The sequence below is a fragment of the Trachurus trachurus genome, assembly GCF_905171665.1.
Source record: "Trachurus trachurus genome assembly, chromosome: 8".
Taxonomy (NCBI): Eukaryota; Metazoa; Chordata; class Actinopteri; order Carangiformes; family Carangidae; genus Trachurus; species Trachurus trachurus.
The window spans coordinates 4,012,501-4,033,695 of record NC_139905.1 but is presented as its reverse complement, the minus strand read 5'-3'; the positions used below and the strand labels follow the sequence as shown (position 1 = coordinate 4,033,695).

Here is a 21,195-nt window from a genome sequence, read left to right as displayed (position 1 = left end):
AGTTTTTGCTGGACGACGGAGTCATCACGCATCAATCCACGTCGATTAGATCGCCCCCCCCCCCCACACAGGAAGTCAAACGCACCGAGCGTCCAGTAAATTTCAAAATAAAACACAATGATAAACTTTCCGATCGTAAACCATCACTTTGTCAACATTAGTTTCACCTGCTGGAACAAGCAACAACTCGTCAGTCAGTCAGAGGAACCTGAAGCCAAACACGACGTCATGGATGAAAAAATACAAAAACAACAACAATACAACACACGTCTATTCTACAAGAACACAAACTGAAAGTAAAAACTAAACACCACAGAGTTACTAACCCAACAGCAAATCAACCTCAGGGATCTGCTGTTTACAGTTTAATCTGACTTTATACACGATCTCTGTCTGCAGCTCTCCTGGGATTTCAGGTCTCCAGCTGCTCTCAGCTCCAGAGACGGAGTTGTCCTTTAAAGGGATAGTTCACCCAAAATTGAAATTTCACTCATTATCTCCTCCCCCTCATCTCGACTAAGAGCTGTGAGAAGAGTCCTCTTCTTCTTCTCTGAGTTACAGGGGGGGTCCGTGTAGCAGTGCATGTCCATATAATGGTTGTGAATGGATACCAACTTTCTTTGTCCAAAAAGACACACCAAAAAACATCCAAATACCTCCATGCTGCTCGTCTGTAATGTCCCTCTGGTATTGAAGCCCCGACATGAGAAATTGTTCCGCCGGTCAGTGCACTGACACAGGAAGAGCAGTGAACCGAGACACTGGGAGCTTCCGCTACAAAACAAGCTTAAAATATAGACTTATTGAATTTTTTTCGGAACAATTTCTCATGTCGGGGCTTCAATACAAGAGGGACATTACATACGAGCAGCATGGAGGTATCTGGATGTTTTTTGGTGTGTCTTTTTGGACGAAGAAAGTTGGTATCCATTCACAACCGTCATATGGACATGCACTGCTACGCCGAGACCCCCTGTAACTCAGAGAAGCCACGGAGGACTCTGAAACTTCTCCCAGCCCTTAGTCGACAAAAATTTGAATTTTGGGTGAACTATCACTTTAACACCACACTCTGCCCTCCACCTCCCTCCCTCCCTCCCGGCTCTGGGCTGATCTGTGGCCTGAGGGTTCAAAGACGACGACGGAGGGAGGGAGGGAAGGAGGGAGGAAACATGAAAGGAAGGAAGAGACAGTGATGATCTGGCTGCTCCCGCTATCATCAAGGGAGGAGGGAGAGGAGAGAGGGAGGGAGAGGAGAGAGAGGGATGAGGAGGGAGGGAGAGTCCTTATTCCCATGGCCTGAGGGAGCTCTGCTCTGCCATCCCTCTCATTCTTTCACTCACTCCTCTTCTTCCTCATCACTTTCTTTCTACGCCGACTGCCCACTCGACTCACTCACAGAGGAGACGATTCAAAACTGGAGCTAAAGCTTCGTCAACACGTCGCTCATTAACACACACACAGACACACACACACACACACACAATGTGACACGACGCAGGTTCGATTCCAGGACTTGTGTCTTCATCTGAGAGAGAGAGGAACTCATCGTGGTCGTCGTGGTCAGAGCGTGGCGACGCCGCGTGACGACGGAGCGACGATTCAAAAGCTGCTGATGCATCATCATCATCACCAGGATGTGGAGGACAGAGGGGGGGCATCGCCATGGCAACAACACAACAAACACTACAAACACACACAGCCGACCCTGAGTGACGGATGTTCAACACACACCTGGCCTACGATACGATATGAACACGTTGCACATGATTATTACGATCGATTTTGTAAAAGAAAAAGAAAGAAAAAGATCCTGAGAGTCGTTCTACTGAAACTTTATCAACATGTGTTTTTCCTACGGCGGCTCTGAAGGGTCAAACCAAATCAAAAACACATGCAAAGATGCAAACGAATTCAGAAGACAACAGGAAGTGTTTCTGGGGACACGATTAAACGAGGGACCAGGCTGGGGTCTTTAGTTGTTGACTTTTTATTTATAACTTTTTATTCTCACTAACATGTGACTAACCTGCTACTGAGGAACTGAAAACTTAACTTTCTATTTACAATTTACAGAATAAAAGATCAATATTTTAGATCTGCAACAATTCATCGAACAATAATCGATTATTAAATGAACCGTCAACTATTTTGATAATCTAATAATCGGTTTGAGTAGTTTTTTAAAGAAAAAAAGTCCAGATTCTCTTATTTCAGCTTCTTAGATGTGAATATTTCCTGTTTCTTTGTTCCTTTATGACAATAAACTGAGTCTCTCTCTGGTTTGTGGACAAAACAAGACATTTGAGGACGTCATCTGGTGGTTTGACAAACAACTAATCAATTAATCGTTTAAATAATCGACAGATTCATCGATGATAAAAATGATAGTTAGTTACAGCCCTACATTATTTATCATTTGTGTATTGAATTGATTAAATATCGACATAAAGCCGTGCACTGTTTCCTTCAGTCTGGACGTAATAACCAACCATAGTTTTTATTCTATTCTAGTAAATAACTGTAAATATTCCTGTAACATTTTGGTTCATAACTATAAGTTTGATTTATATTTCTATATTTTTCTACTATTTCACCTTGTTTGTTACAAAACGCTGCTGTAACAACCACATTTCTCATGTGTGGGATTAATAAACAGCCTCATGTCTTAATGGACCACACAGGATGGTGTGCCTGTGTGTGTGTGTGTGTGTGTGTGTGTGTGTGTGTGTGTGTGTGTGTGTGTGTGTGTGTGTGTGTGATCTGAAGCCAACATTCCCACTGTAAACGTCTAATCCCGGCCTGAGGGAGCGGCACATGGAGACACGCCGTTACTCCATCGCCACCGCCGCCTTGACTTGACGAGTGTTGCAACAAAACTTACACAACAACAACACAACAGCACACCAGCAGCAGCAACACACACATGGACGTGAACACGACTTCAGGGCTGAAGCGTCGGACTTTGATCCTCCGCCGCCGTTTCCCAGGACAAATATTGACCTGGTCTGATTCCAGAGAACAGACCTGAAGCTGCTGAAGCTGCTGAAGCCTCGGCCGCCTCGCCCCGACCTGCTGACCCACATCCCTCAGGACCAGACCAGGACCAGGACCCCCACCTCCACCTGGACCACATGACCACTCTGCACCACAACTGTAAATATCCAGTCCTGCCATGCGATATTAAAAATATAACAATATTCTCCTTTTTATTGCGATTTATTAACTTTTTTCCATCAGCAAATCTGTTTTTTTCCTCATGAGATAAACGTCTTATATCTGTATATTAAAGCAGAAGTAAGTGATCCGGTGGTTTTGTCTAACTTCCTGTCAGCAGATGGAGTTAGCAGTCCCCACCCTCGTCCCTACGTCACCACATTCAGGCGCATCCCTTGGCTGCACACACAGAGAGGACTGCCCCTTTATGCCGTTCTCTCTCCTCATTGGATAAAGGTTGTAGGATACAAGGAAAGTTTTCTCCTCGGCTCAGAGCAGAGCAGAGTGACTGACAGACCCGTGTTTCAGACCAAACACTCTACTATTTAAGACTTATATTAACACAAACATTCCGCTTACTTGCAACACACTCAAGTTTTACCAACTCAATATAAAACTGAAAGAAGGGAAATCTAAATATTAAAAGTAGTGGAGCAACGGATCACAGCTGATCTGTGATCGGCACCAAGTGGACCATGGATCGATTGACAAAAACAAAAGAAGAAGGTGTGTGTAGTGTGGGAACACGTAGGAACCGCTGCAGCTGAATAAACAGGCGATTAAAAAAACTCTGCTGGTATATTTGAAGCTGCAGCTCTATGACGCACAACAACAACCACAAAGTTTGTTTTATCAACATGTTACTACCGCGAACGTTACGATGCACGACGTTAATTTGCGTCGTTGCAGAAGGAACACGTTGGAACGTCAGTTTCCACCTTAGAATTCAAATTATGGGGCGGTGTGTGGCGCAGTGGTTAAAGCGGCCGCCCCATGTAGAGGCTACAGTCATCACCGCAGGCGTCCCCGGTTCGAATCCCGTGTCGGGCAGCCCTTTCCTACATGTCATTCCCCCTCTCTCTGCCTCCCCCTTTCCTGTCTATCTCTACTGTAGTGTGTACTATCAAATAAAGGCAAAAAGCCAAAAAAATATACTAAAAAAAAAAAAAGAATTCAAATTATTTTATGAATGAAAACATTCGATTTGAATAGCGAGGTTCGTTCTGACAGAACTAGTCTGGACCAGTCTCAGCATCTGCTCAGGTCACCACTGGGTCTGGGGTCGATGTCTGGTCTACAGAGAGGGAAACAAAGGGACAAACAGAGGTGTCCCTGATGTGTTTGTGTGTGTCCAGCGTTTAGCCCGGTCCAGCGTTTAGCCCGCTCCGGCGTTTAGCCCGGCCCGGCCTGCAGCCTCCAGGAGATAGGCTGCTCCCGGTGCTGAGGCAGATCTGGCAGCGGCTGCAGAAATGAGGACACTGCAGAGACCGAGGCCTAGAAATAAAACACACCACTGTCTCCCTGCATCAACGCAGCTCAAGGGCACATGTGTGTGTGTGTGTGTGTCAGTGTGTGTGTGTCTCAACATCTACATGCATGTGTGTGTGTGTGTGTTAGTGTATGTAGGTTACATGTCTCCATGTGTGAGTGATGCAGCCGGTGCATGGATCCAATCAGGAGCAGAAAATGCTCAGTCAGCCTCACACCGACCCCAAAACCCTGCAGCTACACACACACACACACACACACACAGAGACACACATAAAGGGGGTGTCAGTGCCCTCACAGTCTGATAGGACGCCATTAAGCTGGCTGTGTCGACCACTTCCTGTTTCAGTATCAACGTCTACCGCTCTGGCCCGACTCACCAGCTCATCACTGTCATCTGACTTTATATAATATAATACAACTTTATTATTATTATTATTATTATTAATGATTATTGTTACTTTATCAGCTGACTCCAATACAACACAACTTTATTAATCCCACCAGAGGCAACTGGTTGGAGCAGCTGATACACACAATAAGAAGGAACACCGTGACACAAAATAGAATAAATTACAGAGGAGTATAGTACGATCAAGGGTCTAATGAATAAATGAATACATGAATACATAAATAAATGTCCTTTTCATTTGTAAAGATGGAAAACTCAAGTTATCAGTTACTGATTGGACAATAAACTGTTAAAAAAATAGTGAAAAATGTATTTATGTAATATTTTAATCATAAATAAACCAACATTGTGTTGAGATGTTTGGTTTTGAAACAGAGAAACTAAGGAGATCTAAGGACTATAAATAGAGATTTCATAATAAAAGCTGCTGCTGACTCACTTCCTGTGTCGTTGCCGTTTAATTCAGAATTTACGACCAAACTAACGACATCAGCAACATCAACACTCGGAGCAGCTGAGTGGATCTGCTCGCTCCGGTCCTCATGGTCGTCACCACATTAACTATGAGAGGAATTTAGCGCCGTATAACACTGACGGACCACAACGCCTCCTCCTCACCCCCCCTTACCCCCCCCTCCCCCACCGCCATCGCCCCGGGGGAAACCTGATGAAAACGTCTCATGACTCCCGGTCAGATCGGTAGCGATTAACTTCAAGTCTAAACCACTTTGTTTTGTTTTTTTCTGCTTTTTAGAGGCCGATCGGTTTGTTGATGAAGCTGCTGCATCGATCAACTGTGGTTAAAAGACATCACAACACACACACATAGAGACACACAGACACACACCGTGGGCCATTACAGCATCTTAAACTGTGTATATGAGCAGGATTATTATTACTATTCTTGCATAAGACGCTGCCCGTCTTCAGACGAGGTGTCCACATCACATCTGGCTGCAGAGGAAACACCAACTCATTACAGCGTCACTGGTTAATTATCAGTCGACCTGATGCTGTTAGTTTCTACCTGAACACACGCAAGAGTATGCACTTAACACACACACACATACGTAAGCGTATTGCATTCACTTGAAAAAAATGAGTAATTTTTAAAGAAATTTTTCTGAGTAATTAATTTTTTTCTGTTTCTCTGCGTAATTTAGATTTCAAAATCCCGCAAGAAGCTCCGACCTGCAAGTAACGTTTAACCTCTGCAGTCAAGCCTCCACTTCATCATCATGGATCTATTAGATCTACAGTATTATGGCGCTGTTCCACTAGTGCGGCCCGGCACGGCACGGCACGGCCCGCTTTTTTTGCTTTTCCAGGTACTATTTTAGTACCTCCTCGGACCTGGTTCCAAGCGAGCCGAAGCGATACTAAAACGCGACGTCAGCCGACTGCCTTCCACTGATTGGACAGAGCATCAAACCCAGAAAGCACCTTTACCGAGCTGTGCCGTTCTGTGACTGTGTAGTGGAAAAGCACCAGTACATCTAGTCTATATCCAACAGTAAGAATGTGTAAGGACTGATTTCAAAATAAAGGTTCCTTCCAAAACAGATTCAACTGCATAGTCTGCAAGATGATTGACACTAATACTTCTTATTTTCACTGTGTTCTCTATAAATTCAGAGTAATATTGAAAGGAGACGACCTGCTATTACAGAACACACCTCAAAGTCTCTCAGAAAATATCTGGGCAGTCTGATGTAGCACCTTTATTTTGAAATCAGTCCTTTTACTGTGGTATTTACATGTAGCACAAAACAATGCAATTCGAAGTGGAGCGTATACATATAATGGATCTAACAGATCTAATAGATCTAATAGATCCATGATGATGAAGTGGAGGCCGACTTGACCACAGAGGTTAAACGTTACAGGCAGGAACTTCTCACGGGATTTTGAAATCTCGTTTGGTCGGGTAAAAAAATTACTCAGAAATAATTACTCAAACAGATCTTTTTTTTGCAATACGCTTCCGTACACACAAACACACACACACAAACACGCGAGCATGCACTTAACACACTCAAAACGCTTTTTCCCCTTGAACAAATAATCACTCTACACAACAGTCCAGTCATGTTGTCACCACTCTGTGAATAACACAGCAACGATGAAAGTCCAGATTTCTTTTATGTGTGTTTGTGTGTGTTGGTCAGAGAAACAGAACACCAGTGTGTGTGTGTGTGTGTAAAGTTCCTGTTTCTGGTTGTCAGTGCAAAGCAGAAGTACCTGTCTGTGCGCTGGCTGTGGAGTCAACACCCCGGGTGGTTGTGACTCTGCTGTGTGTTTGTGTGAGTGTGAGTCAGCAGACGGAGGTGACGGCGCCGCGGCCCGACACACTCCTCACCTCTGGACAACATGAATCAGCAGCAGCTCAGAATAAATCTGGATAAACCTGGTTGAGACGGCGCCGCCCGACGACCACGAGTTCCTCTGAAGCTGCAGGTTGGAGGAGGAGCAGCAGCGTTAAAGGGATAGTTAAACATTTTGGCAAATTGGCCCATTGCCATAACCCCTATAGTCATAGCAGTAGGTTCGTTACCTTTAATTGTCGGTGCAAGCTATTTTTAGAACGGCGGAGCAGAGTGGCGAGCTGCTCAGAGCTACGCTACAGAGGCTAATGGGATTTCTTGGTTTCCCTCATCAAACTCATCAGATACACAATGAGATAATAACACAACGTTACCAGACAGAGTTGTTTTAGAGGTAAATGCAGAGACTGCTTGATGAAAAACTGTCCCTGAAGGCAACGTGCATCAGCGGTTTTGCATGAATTTCCCTCTACAACAACTCTGTCTGGTAACGTTGTGTTATTATCTCATAGTGTGGTGAATGTGCAGGTCACAACTTGTCCACCAGAGCGTTGTGGAGTTGTTGGATTGTGTATTTGATGAGTTTGATGAGGGAAACCAAGAAATCCCATTAGCCTCCATAGCGTAGCTCTGAGCAGCTCACGGCTCTGCTCCGCCGTTCTAAAAACAGCTTGCACCGACAATTAAAGGTAACGAACCTACTGCTATGACTATAGGGATTATGGCAATGGGCCAATTTGCCAAAATGTTGAACTATCCCTTTAATGCGACTGCATGAAGCATATTGAACTAGCACAAATTGGCTCAACTCAACTCGATTTTTGACTTTCCACTAGGTATCTAGTACTGTTTTTGGTTCCAAGCGAGCCGAGCCGATACTAAAAACATGACGCCAACCGACTGCCGGCCAATGATTGACCAGAGAGAGTCGTCACTGGAAGAGTCACGAGTGCAACGTCCAACACAAGAATCAAACCCACCGAAAACGAGATGAGGCATCTCAAGGAGTTTATCCAAATTTTTAAAAAACACATGTTTGGTTCTTTGTTAGCTATGGCACCCACGCTGAGGAGGTACGATGAAGTACTCAGGTGTAATGGAAAAGGACCAAAAAACTAAGTAGAGCTGAGTCGAGTCAAGTCGAGCTGTAACTGTGTAGTAGAAAAAGGACCAATAGTCTTCCAGATGTTGGGAGGGGGGTTGGGGGCGGCATGTTTCATACCAAGCAACCTCCATACTGTACTATTACGACCTCCAACCCTGTTTTTCAGCAATTTCCTGGGATTGAAAAGCAGCAGCACAATTGAGGCTCACATTGTACCCACAGCGAAGCCAACACACACCAACAAACACACACCAACACACACTGGGCAACTCACTGGATGGATAATATATAAAAACATATGGGAACTGTACAGAACAGATCTGACATAAAGTCGACACGTGATGCACAATACAACTCGCCAAAAGAGGCCAAAACACCCTTAAGTCTTCTCCTTAAGGCTTCTCCTTAAGGAATCACTTAGTTAAGCGATTACCCAGAACACCAAGGTGAGACACAAACATGCCGACGCTCCAATCATACCTTAAAGCAGAAGTAAGCGATCCAGTCGTTTTGGCTAATGCTGCGTTCCAGGCAGGCTTTTGAAACCGTAAGTTACAGCTTCAAGTCACAACTTTGTAGCGTTCCAGGCAACCCGCAACTCGCGTTTCTCCGACCTGTGAAAGTCACTATAACGGCCACTCGTGTTTTTCCGACCCGTGAACTCGTACCAGATCGAACTGGTACGACTTCACAGGTCGGAAAAACACGAGTTACGGGTTGCCTTGAACGCACCATAACGTCTTGTCAGCCGACGGAGTTAGCAGCCCCCGCCCTCGTCATGGATCTATTGGTCCTCGTCCCTACGTCACCACATTCACGGCATCCCTTGGCTGCACACACAGAGAGGACCGCCCCTTTATGCCGTTCTCTCTCCTCATTGGATAAAACTTGTAGGATACAAGAAAAGTTTTCTCCTCGGCTCAGAGCAGAGCAGAGTGACTGACAGACCCGTGTTTCAGACCAAACACTCTGTGTAAGTGATTGCTGTCGGAAGATACAACTATTTAAGACTTATATTAACACAAAAATATTGCTTACTTCTGCTTTAAACGTGTCTAAATTTATATTTGACCTATCTAAACGAAGAGGACGAACATCCCCAACGAGAGTCTGAATCCAGTGGAGGAACTGATTGATTTTGCTCAACAGCTTTGATCAGCAGTCCAATTTGATGCCAGTTATTGATGCGATGGGATCTTTTCTAATCAATTGTTGATTAAGTATTTGTTGTTCGGACATTCAGTCAGACAGTCTCAGTGGAAACTTATTTTTTCCTTAAGTCATTTTGAGCAATAATCTTTCTAGAAATTCCTCCTTCGGTGTCAGACTCGAGTTGTTTTGAGCATCTGGCTCCAGGATCGTGTTTTGCAGCCACTTGTTGTTTCCCGGTGAAGTCAAGTCTTACACCAACATGTAGATATGTGGAGACGACCTCCCTCCTCCCTCCCGTCTGGCGTCCGTCCAGCCAACATTTCTTCAGATTTCCTCCTCTGCTGTTCTGAGTGAGTTCATCTCTGACGATCGGTGCCAAGTGGGACAGACTGTTTTGATGCAGAGAGGCCGTATCTAAAGAAACAAGCGAGGTCCTGCCTGTGAAACTAAATCCTGCTGCCAATATTATCTATAACACTAATCAAAGTGTCCTGACATTGCGAACACGTCGAGGAGCCAAAGATAGAAAGATAAAACCAGCAGCAATGTCAGAACAAACTGTGGTCCATTAAAACCTCTGGCAGCAACTACAGACGTGGACTTTGTTGAGTCTGACGAGACCAGCTGTGCACATCTGTCAGGAAAGAGGAGACCAACGGTAGACTCTCTTCTTCAGGTCTCCTGGAGGTGTTGAACTGAGCTTCTTGGTGTCATCGTCCAGTTTGGAGGGTGAATCTTCAGTCCAATCTGAGGCTCTAACATCTGGACCACAGAGGTTTCTCTAATGACACCTGTTCAGCTCGATGCTTCACCGTCGGGACGAAGGTCGACGAGAAGCTGAGAACTAAGGCCAAACAGTTCAGTCTTGACTTCATCGGACCACAGCTGATGGGTGGTTTTCGTCCTTCTGGAAGTTTCTCCAAACTCCACATGCGACAAGTGGAGCTCAGTCAAGAGCTGATCACTCAAACCACATTTATGACCCTTTTCCACTAGCGTGACTCGGCTCGACTCGCCACGGAGCTACTTGGGTTTTTTCTTTGCTTTTCCACCAGCTCCTAGCATCTGGTACCTTGTACTTTTTTGGTAACACCTCAGCCCGGGTTCTAAGCGAGTTGAGGCGATACTGAAACCGTTGTGACGCCTGAAACACCCACAGTAAGGCCTTAAAGGTGTTCAGAAACGGCCGCTTTTTTCCTGTTTGTCATGACGAGTTTTCACGAGTTGCCGCACGAGTTTACCCGAGTAAGGAAAACTAATTTGATTGGTCGTTATCGAGCGGGCGGGATATTCAAAGCTTGGGGTGAGACCGAGCTCCGTGTGTGTGTCTCAGGCGTTTGATTGAAGGATGACGGATCCAATATCAGTGGCTGGTGAATCGTGTACAGGCTGACGTATAATCCGTGCACCTGCATTATCCAATGCAAAAAAAAATACCACACTTTCATCCTGGATTTACTCGCAAATAGAATTTTGCACAAAGTTTGGCCTCCATCGTCTGATAGATGAGTTATTACACTAATGTTAACTCATTGAGTGCCGCGCTCCTTTCCAAAGTTTTAGTCAAGTGTACCGGCAATTTAGACCATTTTTGACTTTTTATGTAGAGCCATAGTGTATTCTATATTATTGCCACCAACACATACTGTAGCTCAATTGAAAGGTTTAACTTAATGCTTCAAATGACCACAAACCGTTTGTTTCTACGTGCCTCTGTTCCTGAGAAAACTCAAGCTAAACATGGCTGGGTTTCACCAAAATCCCTCCTTTTTTTCTAGAAAAGGAGATAGAGCGTCTTTTATGAAAGGTGCTCTGTTTGTGTCTGTCGCTCTTCTGACACTCGCATTTCTGGATCAAAGGGCTCGTATAAGATAAATATATACAACACTGGTTGTTCTATTCACAAATCCACCAGCTGGGGCGGGGGGGGGCGCCACTAAACAACAATAACACAGACGCACCGTGCCGTGTCACAGCCACTCGCCGCGGAGCGTGAGGGTCAGTCGGCCACCGCGGCTCGGGAAGACCGGTCCCGCCGGTGGTCGCGGTCCTGCTGTGGTACGGGTCGGTGATGCCGGTCTGCTTTGGCCCAGAGACCATCAGATTTTACCGCGGGAGGACTTTGGGGAGGACACGGTGTTGCTCGAGGTGAAGACCGGGCGGGACTGTCGGCTGAGAGCTTCCTGGTTCAGCTCCGAGCTGCTGCAGCAGCGCGGGTGAGAGCAGAGCAGCTGCGGAGCAGAGCAGCTGCGGAGCAGCTGCGCTGCATCTGCATGCAGAACTCCGTTTGCAGAAGCCGAGTTATGATAAAAACTTCCAGATCATGAGCTGTCATGTGACTTTGATCGTCATCTATTTCAGTTCTCCTCGTCGTAGAGTCCCCAAATTTACATATAATGTATATTAAAGTGTCTATTTTCATAATATAAAAAAAAAAGCAAAAAACGAAAAATCTCCTTTTTGGCACTCAACGCATGGGAACGAAAAACGAGAAATTACGTGGTTGGCACTCAATGAGTTAAGACCCACAGTGGGCTCAAATTCTATTTTCTTTTCTGTACACCTTTAATGCGACTGCAAGGAACATATGGACCTTTCCATTCGCAGTACTCAGCTCCATTCTACTTGGTGTGTCAGCCGACTTCCTTCCATTGATTGGCCAGAGTGTCGTCACTGGAAGAGTCGCGAGCGCAACGTCCGACATGAGAATCAACCCCGCTAATTTTAAAAAACACAGCGGCAGCAGCCACCACTGATCTCTACTGAGTCTGTTGTTATTATTTCATGCAAATTAAACGGCTGCTGTGTGGAAAACAACGCTGTGGTCCGTAAGCGAGGTGCAGACGAGTGAGTTTGGAGGATAGAGAAAAAAAAAAGAGATCAAGACGACGCGACCGTAGCCGCCGTGATATGACGACCTCGCCTACGATGAGGAGGAACTATGAAGAACTCAGCTGTGATGGAAAAGCACCTGAACCGAGTCAAGTCGAGGCGAGTAGAGCTGGAACTGTGTGGTGGAAAAGGGCCGTTTGAGTTGGTCTGGACCACATGTGTCCACAGTCCTTCAGCAGCGTCAACGGGAATGTGTTCTGACAATATTGAAGGCCACCGCCAACTCTACTGACATCATCTGAAGCACCGGCCGCTCTGCCGATCTCCTTCACCCGATTCCATATGAACCAAAAATAACTTTCTATACCACAGACCTGTCAGGCTAAAAACAACATGTACCTGTTTGCATTTAGAGCAGGGAGTGAGATCCAGTAATAAGTGGTTTATCAACATGTATGTGCAAAGGTATTTTACAGCAGGTGTGAATGAATGTTGATTACATAACTGAAGACGCAGGTTAGTTAACAGGTGTGACCGGACCTTAGACGTCGCTCTTACTGAGCCACTTCTCTCTCCAACTTCTTCAAATCAATAATTATGGGGATGAAAACCAAATCAATAATTATGGGGATGAAAACCAATCAGCTGAATTTATGCAAATTCCAGTATAGGAGACACATATTACTAGTGTCAAAGTGAAGGTTGTGAATCTGACTTTTCAGGTTTTGAATCATAAGGCTGCAACAAAACAGAACCGACAAAACGAAGGGGTCTGAATACTTTCTGAATATCAGTGTTGTTTAGTAATAAATCATAAGAAGTGGACGTCGGACGCCTTATCTCTTCACCTGCTGTAAAAACCCCAGAGTGTGTAGAGACAGAAAGTCTGCAAACACTTTACAGTCTGTCGTCAAAACACAACACTTCCTGTGAGCCGCTCGACACCGCCACTCATCATCTTATAAACGGACATATACATTGAAATCATTTCACTTCCCCTGGTGTGCCACTTTAACCCAGATAAAAAGGGATTTTTTTTTGCAGGTTTGAATATTAGTCAGTGATAATAAAATTAAAAAAAAAACACACAATGCACCGACACTTCCTGGTTGTGAGGTTTTTATTGGCCTCAGTTCAACAGTTTGTCCTCGACTGCACAGACGGAAACAAGCCAAGCATGTAGCAGCAGCAGCAGCCGCCACGCTAACTAAACGTCACCCGTCAACAAAAGCATTTAAACTATTGAAGGGCAGACGAGCAAGAAGACAAAAAAAAAAGGAAAGAAAAGAGAAAACGCCAGCCAACAACAAGACAAGAGGGCTCGACCAAAATTCACTTCCTGTCTTTGCATGTGCTCGGCTCTCTGGCTCTCTCGCTCCCTGGGCCCAGCCCTGCTGCTGCTGCTGCTGCTGCTGTACAGGAATGCAGCTGACAAGACAAACATGGCTGTGACTGTGGACTGTGGGCTCGGCCTCGCCACAGACCGACCGGCCGGCCAACCGACAGACCGACCGACTGACGCTGTAGGAAAACGATCGTCAGGTCACACCACATCCTGCAGCCCTCACCTGAGCTACTAGCCCCGCTTAGCACATGGAGAGAGGAGGAAGGAAGGAAAAAGAAGCCAGTGAATGACCGACCGAGTGTGCGTGTGTGTGTTTCAGTGTGTGTGTGTGTGTGTGTGGAGAAGGAAGAGAGGGGAGGTTGTTTTGGCGTGTCTGAAGCGGTGAGCGCTGATGCAGAATGGCAGCAAAGACAGACGGCAGGCTCCTCTCCTCGGAGCTCGCGGCCTCTGACAGAGCACGTTTTATGGGAGTGTCTGTCTGCTGGAATGCACTCACTCACTCACTGACTGACTGACTGCTACAGGCCAGACCCTTCCCTCACACACACACACAGAGACACACAACACACACACAGACACACACACACACTCGGGACGTGTACTTGTGGCAATTTTCTAATCATCAATATTCAATACACCTTTTAAAGAAGTCAAAATATCAATCCGGGCAGCGTGATGCATTCAAGAACACGTCCAGTAAAGTAAAATGCATCCAATCAAGAGCTGATGTTACTTTAGATAATGTGCTTTGTGCGCTCCTCCTCCTCCTCCTCCGTCAACCCCAACAGATAAGCACACCGTCTCAACAGGGATTGATTTTCAATAGCCATTCAGACCAGATCCATTAGACAAATTATCCACTTTGCCCCCCCCATCTCACCAGCTGAGCTTTTGTAAAACTATGTAAACACACACGCAGCAATGCAAAGGTATGTAATGCCAAAAGCTGACCCCACCCACCTGCTTTTGTTTTGTTAAGTTAAGTCAAGTTAAGCGTGTTGCATTCAGGATCTGCGTTGTTTTTAAAGTTGCAGCAGGATTAGATAAATTAAAATAAAATAAAACATATGCAGACATGATTGATGGAGCTGAGGATCAAGGTGTGCAGCGCATCAGCTCATGTTGTCACTGCTCACATGTGGATGAGTGAGTCTGTGTGGGTAAAACTGATGAGATTACCACCACCTTGGCTGAGATTAGGCTTTTGACTGAAAACTAATCTCCCCTGACTCGGATTAGCCAGAGAACTGGACACAAGCATCATCATCACCACCATCCTCATCCTCATCCACGCTGACAGGCTCAGCTAATGTTGTGTTATCCTCAACTAAAAACACATGGTTGGTTTAATAGAAGTATAAGTACTACTTTTTATCATCGTTTTCAATCAGTTTCTCCTCAGATAGTGTTGTAATAAAGACCAAACCAATACAAGACCATTACTATATTCGGTGCCAGTCCTCATAATAATCATGTGGCTTGATATTTACATTATTAGATAATTTTACTGTATGTCAAATCTAAACCATAGTTAATGTAAATAAAGTTTGGATTGAACAGAAGAACACAGCAGAGAACCTGCTGAAGTCTCCTCCCGCTGTTCACACCAAGTTTTTCAGATGGGTTAACACAACAAGCAGATGTACTATAGTAGAACTATTTTACTTATCCTAAAGTTATTGAATTACATTTCAAAGTGAGGGAGTGACAGAGACATTTCGTGCAGGGCTCAAGGCTATAACCTTTTTACTAGGAGCACAGTTGCCACCTGACTTTACATTTTAGGAGCAAAACAAATCGACTTGCAAAGCAAATATTCACTTTTTTTCAGTCATGACCCTCACACACATTGACCTGCCAGCTGTAATGACAGAATGCACATTCTTTGAATTGTCCTTTCCATGTTTCACCAAAAAAAACCCGAGAAATTTACTGGTTGTAGTGAGTAGATGACAAAATTTACTATAATTTAGGGGCAAAATGGACCCGTTTAGGGGCCACACTGGAACCCAAAAGGAAGATGTCAATGCAGCTGTGGTCTTGACTGGTCTTGAGCTAATAAAAAATAAATAAATAAATAAAAAAAACAGAGAGAGACCAAGACCGAGACAAGACGGTACTACAACACTAGTTACACCCAGAGCAGCTGGACCTAGACCCAGACCCAGACCTAGACCCGGACCTAGAGCCAGAGCCAGGCCCAGACCAAGCCTCGGTTGTCGGGGAGAGGCAGCGTCCGCCGGTCGGTCCATGGGTGAACCTCTTGGATCACCACCCACCACCACTCAGAGATACCGTGTTACTTTACAAAATATAACATATATAAACCCATATTTGGCTTAAATTGTTTTGTTTTTTTGTAAAGCTGCTCTGTTTAGTTTTTTTTTTCTTTCTTTTTTTAAATTTCCGTTTCCTCCTTTCAACCACTCGCCACCTCCTTCTCCTCCTCCTCCTCCTCCTCCCTTCGATAGATAGACGACGGTTAGTTAGCTTTAGCCGTTAGCTTAGCCGTTAGCTCGTTCAACTAACCAGCTGGCTAGTCGAGCGAGCTAACGGCTAAGCTAACGGCTAAAGCTAAGCGACGGTCGTTACCTGTGCTGCTGCCTGCCTGCCTGTCGGGGTGTGAGGCGGCTTCAGACAGACAGGGTGGGGAGAGGAAGAGGTGAGGTTGGTTGGAGGCAAAATAAAAACACACAATAATAATAAAAAAGAAACAAATAAATGAATAAATCACGCCCTTCCTCTTACCTTGTCCAGACAATTCACTTTTTCCGTGGGGTAAACGACTAGATTACATCTGCTACACAGCGGGTTCATGTTGGAGGAATGCTGCTGCTGCTGCTGCTGCCACTGCTGCCGCTGCTGCTGCTGCTGCTAGTCAGTTAGCACCGAAACCGAAGAAGGAAGAGGAGGAGGAGGAGGAGGAGGAAGAGGTGGAGGATTCACACCGCGCCAACCCCAAAAAAAAAAAAGAAAAAAGAAAAAGAAAGAAAAAGAGAAAGAGAAAGGGAGGAGGTGGAGAAAAAAAACAAAAACCGAAACACCACCGTTGTTGGGTAGAAAAGAAAAGATCCAGGGAAGGTTGAGGTGGTTGTATCTTGTGTTGTTTTGTAGCCGTCGCTTCGCTTTGCTTCGCTTTGCTCTGCTCGCTGCACAGCTGGCTGTCAGTCAGTCCACTAACCTAGACACGGAAAGCCAAGCGCGCTCCCGACGCTCCCTCCTTCCTTCCTTCCTGGACTGTGCGTGCACGAGCAGAGAGGGAAGAGGTAGTACTAGACACTAGACAGGGAGGTTCACTTTTATTTTATGTAAAGATCTGAACACCTTTACACACATTTAACCCTTTTTTTCCCCCTTTTTAAAAAAAAAATTATGTATATATATATATAAATGTATTATTTTAATATTATACATTGCACCACATTTAAAGTTTTGCACAAGAAGGAATCCGGGTCAGACTTTTTTTTTTTTTTTAGTGCATGTGTCATCCCATCTGTTTCTGCATAGCAAACTCATGCAATCATCCTTTTTTCTTTTCTTTTTTTTCCTTTTTTGTTGCAGGTTTTTTGGGGCTTTACCAATCCAGTGATCTCAAATCACATTTTTACACATCTGCCACGTTCACTGCCCTAATCCTCCTTTACACTGTGCAGTGCAAGTCAGTGCACGTCGGTGCTTTTGTTGAGGGTGACACCTGCTGACAGGAGGGCAGCACTACAGCAGCTCTACTTCCAACATCCAATAATAATAATAATCAGTGGTCTTGTGTAAATTTACTTGAGTACTGTACTTAAGTACATATCCAGAGGATTTGTACTTTACCTGAGTATATATAAGCTTTCTTTGGTACTTATTACTCTTACTCGAATACATTTCCAAGACAAATATTTTTACTTTTACTCAAGTTAATTTCTAGGAAGGCTGAAAAGTACTCGTTACTTTCAGGTCTGCTCTTTTTATTTATTTATTTTTTCTTCTAAAATCCTATTGGACACAAGCTGTGTTTGTCAAAGAAGGAAACCCTAACCCCTAAAAGCAGCACATCAGTGCAGGTGATTTCAAAGAGTTCATTCTCACGAACAAGAGTTAAAAGCTCCTTACATTCATTTAGAAAAAAATATAGTTATTCATATAAAAAAAAAAAAAAAGAAATTTACTCTTACTGTTATTTGTACTTAAAGTAAAATTAAAAGCATGTACTTTTGGATACTTAAGTACCTTTAAAAGGAAGTACTTTTTTACTCTTACTCGAGTAACATGTCGACTGAGCTACTTTTACTTGTAATGGAGTAAATTTTGTACTCTTACCCAAGTACTGGGGTGGAGTACTCTGTCCATTTCTGATTAATAATAATAATGCTCAGTTTTATGGAGTCATAATGGTGCCATTAAAGAAAATAAGAAAAAATCTGTACAATTATAAATAAAAAATTGATGTGGAAATATAATAAAGAGGAATAAAACCCACACATACATGTAGGCTAACTGTGTTAAATTCCTAAATATGACATAAATGTACGAATAATACAAAAGCAAGAATAATATATGTAAAGTGTAACATGTACCTTTATTAATTTAATGTTTGCTGTTTAAATAATATATAATACACAGACACTCTCATACTGTAAATTCAGAAAACAACTTTTTTAGTTTGACAACAACAGGAAGTGTTTCTGGGGGACATGATAAAGCGAGGGACCGGTCTGGGGCCTTGATTCACATGGTATTGATCATATTGATCATATTAGCTTAGCATTAGTCATTACTCGCTTTATTTGTGTCTTCTAGAAACACTTCCTGTCGTGTTGTTGGTGGTTTTTTAGTGTGTCTTTGGATGTGTTTTCTGAAGCTGCAGTGACATTGAGTCCTCTGGGCCACCGTACTTCACTTCATTTGACTCCATGTAACATTAAAACAAAGTGTGAAGCCTTGTTATCTGTTTCACGCATCAGGAACTACAGTTTACTGTTTGTTGCATTGTGTGTGTGTGTTTTTCTTTTTGCAAAACAAAAGAGGGAACTTCAGTAAAGATGAACTTCAACATGAGAAGCAGCAGGAAGTGAAAGTGAAGCGCACACATCTTTATTTGTTTGATGTAAAAACACCACAGACGATATGATGCAGTTCACAGTTTGTTACAGTCAAATTATATCAAAAATATGTGGACAGCTGTTATTTATTCCAACATGGCCGACTTGAATCTACAAAAAAACAAAAAACTTTAATCTTGTGGTATTATAAAGAAACAGTAATGAACTGGCTTTGGGACGTAAATGTGTTGAATGTGTTTAGACTGAGATCAGTTCATTGCAGACAGAGTCTTCCTCGTCTTCATAGCTTCAGTGTGGTCCGTCTTCAGCCGTGTTGTTTTTCTCGTGACCTTCTCCTTCCACCTCGGTGTAACCGGGCTGCTGCTTCTGAAACTTCCAGGACGGCCAGTAGCTCTTCTTACGGCGCTTATTCAGGAGAAGAAACAGGATTAACATGTTGGAATTTACATTACAGATATCAACCTCGTCTTTCTGAAATAGCTGTATTTATATTCTGACCAGTCACAGATGTTTGTAATCCAGTTTTGACTCAGCAGAATTAAAGTTAACGTCATTATGACTCGTCAGTTTTGTTGTGTATGATGTTGGTCGTGTAATATTCACAGAAAACTGTGAAATACAACAAGTTCATTATATTCATATATATTCATTCATTCATATAGATCTGTAACATCAGTCAAAGTCAAAACTCTACTTTAAGAAATCTGTAATTAGATTTGACAGAATGAAAGTTAAAAATCCACAGTTTGAGATACATAATGTTTTTTTGACTCGTTAAATCACAACTTAAGATAAATAAAAAGGACAATATATATGATATATTTAATTTAGGGGAGTGAAAGATATCTTCAACTGGACTCCAAGAGTTAAATTATAAAAGTCTCAGACTGGAGTTATTGATTATTTAGCTTTCTTGGTTTTCCTCATCAAACTCATCAAATACACAATCCAACAACTCCACAACGCTCTGGTGGACAAGTTGTGAGCTGCACATTCACCACGCTATGAGATAATAACACAACGTTACCAGACAGAGTTGTTTTAGAGGGAAATACAGAGACTGTTGATGAAAAACTGTCCCTGAAGGCAACGTGCATCAGTGGTTTTGCATGAATTTCCCTCTAAAACAACTCTGTGTGGTAACGTTGTGTTATTATCTCATAGCGTGGTGAATGTGCAGGTCACAACTTGTCCACCAGAGCGTTGTGGAGTTGTTGGATTGTGTATTTGATGAGTTTGATGAGGGAAACCAAGAAATCCCATAATGAGCCTCTGTAGCGTAGCTCTGAGCAGCTCACGGCTCTGCTCCACCGTTCTAAAAATAGCTTGCACCGACAATTAAAGGCAATTAACCTACTGCTATGACTATAGGGATTTTGGTCATAGGCGAATTTGCCAAAATGTTGAACTATCCCTTTAAGATGGCTGCTCTGTGTGTGTGTGTGTGTGTGTGTGTGTGTGTGTGTGTGTGTGTGTGTGTGTGTGTGTGTGTGCTCACCTGGATGAGGTAAAGCGGCGAGGCGGCGGCCGGGTGGTGGTAGTTGATGTAAAGAGCGACCAGGACCAGCGCCAGCAGCAGAACCAGAGCAGCTGTTACCCCGGCGATCACGCCTGTGTTGGCCGACCCTGAAACATCTGTCCTCACATCTGGAACACACACCGACACACGTGATGGAAAAAAAAAAAAACATCTGGTTGTGTCGTGTCGTGTGTCGTCGCTGAACCAGAAAAAACTCACAGGGACTTGAACTCACCACTGCCCGACTTCAAAATACGATGTTTGGTGTCGTCTGAGAGAAGAAAGACAGGAAGAGAGGTTTTTAAAAATCTTTTATCATTAAATATGAAAAATAATTAATATAAAAATATTATATATCCCCCAATATTCCCTAAATGTTAATATAATACCCATCATATTCATCTTTGCACCACCCTCCTACTTAATTAATAGTTATAATACTATATAACATTAATAAAAACAAATATTCAAATGAAATAAATTAACTTAACAAATTGTTAAATTATTTTTTAATACTTTTTAACATCAACTTTAACATATTTTCCTGTACTATAACCCTAACCCTGACTCTGTGGCCACTGAAACCTGGAAAAACAGAAAAGTTTATATATTTCTTATGTAAAAATAAATAAAAAGTCACTTATTTTATACATAAAGACAGTTAAAGCAGATATCAGCTTCACGGCCGTTTCGGCTAATGCTGCGTTCAAGGCAGGCTTTTGAAACCGTAAGTTACAGCTTCAAGTCACAACTACGACTTGGTAGCGTTCCAGGTAACCCGTAGCTCGTGTTTTTACCATCCTGTTGTCTGTGAAAGTTCCCTATAACGGCCACTCGTAACTTCCGACCCGTGAACTCGTACCAGATCGAACTGGTATGACTTCACAGGAAGGAAAAACACAAAGTACGAGTTTCTTTGAACGCACCATGAGTTAGCAGCCCCCGCCCTTGTCAGGCATCAATTGGTCCT

The 21,195-nt window shown here is 43.6% G+C and overlaps 2 protein-coding genes across 2 annotated transcripts in view; both read right to left on the bottom strand.

Annotated features, from left to right (window-relative positions):
• Positions 1-16,824, bottom strand: part of LOC310989676 (LIM and SH3 domain protein 1-like) — a 43,459-nt gene extending 26,635 nt beyond the window's left edge. The window contains exon 1 of the mRNA XM_083976815.1: positions 16,404-16,824. Coding sequence (XP_083832941.1) covers positions 16,404-16,472 — 69 coding nt within the window. The 5' untranslated portion in view covers positions 16,473-16,824. The remainder of the gene's footprint in view (positions 1-16,403) is intronic.
• A 2,170-nt stretch (positions 16,825-18,994) lies between these two features.
• LOC310989804 (plexin domain-containing protein 1-like) overlaps positions 18,995-21,195 on the bottom strand; it is a gene marked incomplete at both ends in the record, with an annotated part of 33,642 nt that continues 31,441 nt past the window's right edge. Inside the window, 4 exons of the mRNA XM_083976953.1 lie at positions 18,995-19,111; positions 20,205-20,353; positions 20,461-20,496; positions 20,788-20,803. Coding sequence (XP_083833079.1) covers positions 18,995-19,111; positions 20,205-20,353; positions 20,461-20,496; positions 20,788-20,803 — 318 coding nt within the window. The remainder of the gene's footprint in view (positions 19,112-20,204; positions 20,354-20,460; positions 20,497-20,787; positions 20,804-21,195) is intronic.